General features: G+C 43.6%; 1 protein-coding gene across 1 annotated transcript; it reads left to right on the plus strand.

Moving 5' to 3' along the window:
* The first annotated feature begins 712 nt into the window (after nucleotides 1-712).
* On the plus strand, nucleotides 713-1,783 carry C10H1orf216 (chromosome 10 C1orf216 homolog). The gene has a single exon (XM_063311829.1). The coding sequence runs from the start codon at nucleotides 728-730 to the stop codon at nucleotides 1,694-1,696; it is 969 nt and encodes a 322-aa protein (XP_063167899.1). The 5' UTR covers nucleotides 713-727; the 3' UTR covers nucleotides 1,697-1,783.
* Nucleotides 1,784-6,910: the final 5,127 nt, after the last annotated feature.

The raw sequence follows: 6,910 nt of genomic DNA on the forward strand, positions 1-6,910 counted from the left end.
GGCTGAGTCTCTTCTGAATTCTGTCTTGCTTCCCAAGATTAAGGAAGGTTTCAGCCCTCTTTGCTTATCTAACATTTCTTGCCTATGTCCCTCAAGGTCACCTCCCTGATTCTCTACACTTATACAAATGTAGCTTGTACAACCCCCCTTATCACCTTCCTAATCCTTAAATTTGACATGAGTGTTGTATACAAACGAGACCTCCCAAGATCTCTTCGGGAGATCTGAAGAGCTGCAAAGTCTCCCACACTGACTGTGTTCGTGGGACAGCCTGAACTACAAAGCAACCAATTACAGTCTAGCCCAGTGTTTCTCAACCTCGGCCATTTTAAGATGGGTGGACTTCAACTCCCAGAATTCTGGGAGAGCAGCTGAGCTGGCTGGGGAATTCTGGGAATTGAAGTCCACCCAACTTAAAGTGGCCAAGGTTGAGAAATATTTTGTGGGAAGCCATCCTGAGTGGTTAGTTGATAATTTAGTGGGTCCTGACAGGGGCCACTGGGAGTGGGGTATAAAAAGGGTCAAGATGTCCACTGCAACCGTGTGATCAAAATCCTGCCACTTTAGTGGGGGCGGGGGGGTTGATCACACAGTTACCTATCACAGGGTTCTCTACTTGATGATCCAGTGTTTTAGATAGGACTAAATGCCGAGATTGGCCTGGGATGCGAAGTACGAATTTCAGGAAGACCACCTAGGAATATTGGAATGTTTCTGCATATTGGTCATGTCTTTACATCTGTATGTCTTTCTCTGCTGGTTTCTCTTCCTTTTTCCCAGTTGGGTGGGGGCGTCGATGTTTGCCATGTGCCAACCAGAATTCCCCCTCCCTCTGCAGTTCAATGAGGCCAAGGGAAATTCGCAGCAGGATGTGATCTACCCTAGCAAACAGGACTGCCCTCCAGACAAGAACCTCAACTTCATGGATGAGGAGTCCTATGACAGCAACGAAAACTGGAGTCAACCCATATCAAAGTTGCCAATGCAGGAGGAATGGGAGCAGTGGAGTGACAATGAGGTAGAGAAGGCATCTGAGAATCTGACTGATCTAGTGCACCGGCAGAAGGCAAAGAGCAGCTCTAGAGACATTCCTCAGGACCCGAAGTCCAATGACAGGTTCCTGGGCTTAGAGGAGGAGAAGGAAGGACAAGAGGAGGATGTCCGTAGACCACCTGAAGGTGCTGAGGTCAGGAGCTCAGAAGAAGAGACCAACAGCCAGGTGAAGGTAAAAGGAAGAGGGAATCTGGCCAGCTCCCCTGTAGAAGACAATGGTTATTCCAGCAGTTCGCTGAGCATTGATAGCCCTGAGAGTGGAGTCACGAATGCTTGGAAGACACCCGCTGTCACTGCTGAGGGCTGGACATGTAATGCTGAGCAGCAAGCATCCCATGTCGACTTTGACAACTCTTCCTCTAGTTCTGAGACCTTCTTCCCGGCACTGACAGATGCTTTCTGGGACCTGCAGGAGAAGAAGAGGTTCAAAGAGTGGGAGAAACAAAAACATCACACCCACTTAGTGATGTACCGCCGCCTGGCTTTGCTCCGCTGGATTCGTAGCCTCCAGCAGAAGGTTGTTGACCAGCAAAATCGGCTGCAGGAGAGCTTTGACACTATCCTGGACAACCGCAAAGAACTTATCCGATGTGCCCAGCAAGGCACAGTGTACACCAAAACCCCAGTTCAGAAAGAATGGTAAAGGACAGCTCTCCCCTCTCCTCCACCTCTTGATTTCTTAGCTTGGCCTCCCACCTAAAGGTCATCAGGATCACAGCTTGCTTGCAATGTTGCCTGATGTTTGATGTTCCTCCTAGAACACATCAGCAGATCATCAGCCAGTTAATTGTAGACACCCCAAGGCATATTATTTATGTGAACACGTACTTTTTTCAAGAGATTTTCCATGGCGCGTGGCTTCTGTGGGTAAATGTAAAGACAACTTACAGTGAAATGAAATGAGAGATGCACATGGTCCTATGATGAGTAAAGCCTATGGTCATGGAGAAAAACTGAAAAATCTTTGATGTATATGTTTATAAGATACTTGTTAAGCATCTGGGATGGAAAGAAGCTTGCAGTGGGAACTTTGTGGGTCAGTAGTTAAAGTCTTGTGCTACTAATTGGAGGACAGAATGTCAGATGCTTCAAACCATGATACAACTTGCATGGCATGAAATCCTTATGACACAGAAGAGGTACTGCAGTTCTGTACCGTTGTTTGATAACCACCCCAAACAGGCCAAATTTCTGTTCTTCCAGGCCATTTCCATGCTCTTTGTTTCATTTGCCACCCATAGTAGCTTCTTAGCTAATTCCCCATCCTTCTTGCAGGAACAATGGTTTTTGAGTTGGTTTGCTATCCAAGCTTTCTATCCTAGCTCACCTCCTCTGCTTCCAGGAGCCTGCAACTTTTTCATCCCTTAAAGTTTAGACCTATCAGCATGCAAAGCAAGGTCTTGAAACCAAAGATCTGGAAGGGTTTAGAATGGTCAGAAAGCTCCCCATTTTCTTGATTCTTCTCCCCAGCCTTTTCTTTGGTTAATCTATTGTATGTATGTATGTATTTTATAGTAATTATTTTTTTGTGAGCCAATTGCAATGGAATTTCGTTTTAATGTGCACCTTGCTGTATAGTGGAATGACAATAAACGTTTATTCTCTTCTCTTCTCTTCTCTTCTCTTCTCTTCTCTTCTCTTCTCTTCTCTTCTCTTCTCTTCTCTTCTCTTCTCTTCTCTTCTCTTCTCTTCTCTTCTCTTCTCTTCTCTTCTCTTCTCTTCTCTTCCTGAGGGTCAGGAGGAAGAGCCACCGCCAAGGCAATGATCAGATAAAAGGAACTTGAGTCTGGGGCAGGATTGTAACATATGTAAACATCTCAGACAAGCCCCCCCCCCCAGTTCACACAAAGATTAAAGGAGCGGGGAGGCTGTTGGTCTTGTGAGTAGTCCAGACAAGAAGCACACCCAGAAGTACTAGCTCTAACTTTACTGTAAGCTTACATTAACAGAATCTTGCAAGTCTGAAAATACATCCCTCCCCTCTCGTCTTTACAGTCGAAGAAACTAGGGAGGGTCCCTTCTGAGATGTTCGCCATGCCCACATTCCTTCTGTGGACTCAGCTGCTGTTTGACCATTGTCTAGTCTGTGGCTCTTCCACCTGTCTCCCAAGGTCATTCCCACATACCATTACAAAGGTGCATTCAGACTTGCAAGACTCTGTTACTTTAACTGCACAGTGAAAGTAGTATTGGCCTATATGACATTGGTTTCCTAGTCTGGTCTACCTTGAAGGGCTGACATGTACTCAGCAACCAGCAGGGGTACAGCCAGGGTCACCAGGCTCTGCCAACCGTCTTCAGACCTTAGCTGTTGACAGACAGGTGCTGGAGCAGTGTTTCTCAAACCTGGCAACTCCAAGCTATGAGGACTTCAACTCCCAGAAGTGGCTGGGGAATTCTGGGAGTTGAAGTCCTCATGTCTTGAAGCAGCCAGGTTTGAGAAACACTGTGCTAGAGCAACAGGTGTCTGTGCATCCTGTCACTTCCTGCAGGGTGCTCTCCGAGGTCCTAAGGCATCTGCCAAAGCCCAGAGCTTGTTCATGTCATTTTCTCTGACAGCCAGGAGGCTTCAAGTTGGAGCATTCCTGAGGCTACTGATCTGAATTTTGGGGTGGTGTGATATAGTAGTTAAGAGGTTGCATTAGGATTGTGAAAATTCACCTTCAGAATGGAAGCTTATTGGGTGACTGGCCAATTATTACCTTTCAGTTCAACCTTCTTATTGTGGCCCCCTCCAAAAAAAAAAAAAAATCAGAGGAAGGAGTGCTATGTATCGCAGTGTGAGCTCTTGTTGGAAAGGTGGGATATAAATCATCATCATCATTATTACTATTATTACTGTTATTGGTGGAAAAGACTGAAGGGCAGAAAATGGCAGGCAAGGGTGTTATCATGGTGAACCCAGCTGGGAAACAAGAACTACACAGACTTTAAAAAGGTGGGTGTAATGTTAGTATTAGGGATAAAGACAAAACCTTGAAACTATAAATGAATTTCTAACCCTCGTTTATTAGAGATTTCACTGAGGCAGTCTCTTGAAATGTTTTGAACTATTTTTCCCCCAGATTTCTTGCCACCTGCTCTTAGTTGCCTTTTATAAGCAATCAGTGGACTCCCATCTCTTGGTCATTTTCCTCCAATGTTTCTCCTGTCACTCTCCCAGCCTCTCCACCATGTCTTATAGGTGTCTGGACAACCTTTCCCCAAATTCTACAAATGAGTGGGACAATTGTCCAATAAAGACTCCATGTGGAAATACCACTACAGTAAGGAAATAACACCCTGACTCTAGACCAGCCTTTCTCAACCTTTTGACCCTGGAGGAACCCTTGAAATATTTTCCAGGCCTCGGGGAACCCCTGCACATCCAGGCTCAAAGATAGGCCAGAAGTTACAAAATTGTTGTATTAGTTTCATGGGTAGGCCTGTAGATATGCATCAACAGGGTTCTTAAACTAAAAATAAAGAATGAAACTGACCTCTTTCATGTGAAGTTGCCTGAATTTGAAATAATTTTTAAAATAAATTGTGATCTCCCAGGGAACCCCTAGGGACCTCTCACGGAACCCTAGGGGGCCACAGGACCCTGGCTGAGAAACCCTGCTCTAGACTCTAAACCACTGCCTTTCAAACTTGGCAACTTTTAAGATGTGTGGACTTCAACTCCCAGACTTCCCTAGCCAGCATATGGACTTTAACTCCCAGAATTCCCCAGCCAGCATGCTGGTTGGGGAATTCTGGGAGTTGAAGTCCACACATCTTAAAGTTGCCAAGATTAAAAAACACTGCTCTAAACCTTAAATTATCTAAGCCCCTCTGTGTCAAAAGCAACCCGCTATTGAATGCATTGTCTTATGTATCAATGACTAGAAGTAATAGAGGATATTTATAATTCAATAGAACCCAGTATTAGAAAAAGAATATGTCCCTTGAGTTCCCCAAAGATAATTCTTGCAGCATGCTTAATTTAAAAGAAAGAAACAATATTACCAGATGATGGAACTATTTTTGAATCCACATAGAGTGTGGCAGTTTGAAAATAACATAAGGAAATCAATATTTTTCATTCCTGCTACTGTTTTTATTGTTTTATGGCTTTTACCATTGTTTTTAATATTTTAAATAACTGTGATCCAACCAGAGATAGAGCTGATTGAAAGTATAATATGCAGTGCAGTTACTGCCAAGGCTTTTAACATTTGGAAAGGATTTTAGGATAGCTCAGAAATAACCTAAGTAGTCTAAAATGACAGCAAAAGAAAAAAAAAAGGGAAAAGAAAGGGGCTTTATTCTTTGCTTTAAATAATGTTATAATGTATTTCCTGTAAATGGTATTGCACAAATGTTTACTTCTAAACAGTTGCCAGATCACCGTTTTTGTTTCTAAAGGCAATTTTGATAAAAATGGTTGATAAAGTGATACCTACCGGGAGGAAAACCAAACCTACGCTAACTGGTCATAGATCAACTTGTCTAGAATAACACAGTGCTAACAATCTACCTGGCAGTTTCTCAGACGTTTTCTTCCTCTGCCAATAAAGGCTTTTTATTTTATTTATTTATTTTTATTTTATTTATCAAAACTTTATCACCGCCCATCTCCCCCACACAAGGGGACTCTGGGCGGTTTCCAATAAAAACGAAATTAAAATTCAGAACAATTACAAACACAAGTACAATTTTCGTTTTGATCTTCTGCTCGGAGCCCTTGAACGTTCTTCTAGAATGTCCCTTAGAGATGCCTTTAATTTATTAGCGGACGTGGAGAAGGAGGTGGGAGGGCTGGTGCTGTTTATTGGGACTCACCTTTCTGTTACTCTACGAACCTTCCCATTCTGAAAAGGCCAGTGGGCGAGATCCCTTCCTGAGATCTTTCCTTGGCTTGAATGGGTGTGTGGGAAGCCAGAGAGGACTGGACAATGAAAGGCAGGACACTCATGGCCAGCTCTTTGATCCCTAAATATCTGTCTTCGCATGACATACTTGTTAGCTGAACCACGGTTTACTCCACCGTTTTCTGGGTTCTCATGACACTGAATCATAAACTAGCCACATGAGCTGAGCTTGTTCAACACCATCAGCTAAAATATGGTTGTTTGGCAAAGGTAGCCATTCGATGATTAAAAAAAAAAGCATTCCTCTTGTGGGTGAATCAATCTGAGTGGGGGAAGCTACTATAAGAATAGGGTGGTGGAAAGCCTCTGAAGAGAGTTGCAGCTGCAGACTAAATTCTTCAGATTCTCTGGTCCTCAGCTCCCTGGGGCTGTTTGTTGGTTAACAGGTACAAGAGAGCTGGAAAAAAGGGGAGCTATAAATACCTGTGACTTGCAACTGAGTCTGCCAGAGGCCTTGTGGTGATTAAATTGGCTATTTAACACTCTTTGGGGCCTTCTCTCACCCTCCTTTCTCCCCCTTTCCAGCCAGTGCAATTCAGGGATGTTTTGATCAAGCCAACATCTGGACAATTAGGAAATAAAAACCTGGGGGGTGGTGGTAGGATTCAAGCGAAAGAAAAACTGACTGAGACAGTTCCCACAGTTCTCATGTCTTTCTGGAAAACAGGGAAGAATCTAGTTTTGAAATTGTGTGTGTGTGTGTGTGTATGAGAGAGGATGGGAGATTATAATGTAGTGTTTTCATTAGAGATGTGTATCTTGTTGAAAAAGTATCTTTTCTCCCAATTTGGCACCCTCTCAGCAAAATCACTCAAGCAAAAGAGGAATGTCCAAGTAGACATTTTATAAGGAGCACCAAATTACAGGAAGCCTAAATTAATTTATCTCTGAGGTTAAATGTATGGGAAGTGAATATTGACCTCAGTGTTATGGGTGTTTGTGGGGGTGGGAGGTGTCATTTT

This window comes from Candoia aspera, chromosome 10 (genome assembly GCF_035149785.1).
Source record: "Candoia aspera isolate rCanAsp1 chromosome 10, rCanAsp1.hap2, whole genome shotgun sequence".
Classification (NCBI taxonomy): domain Eukaryota; kingdom Metazoa; phylum Chordata; class Lepidosauria; order Squamata; family Boidae; genus Candoia; species Candoia aspera.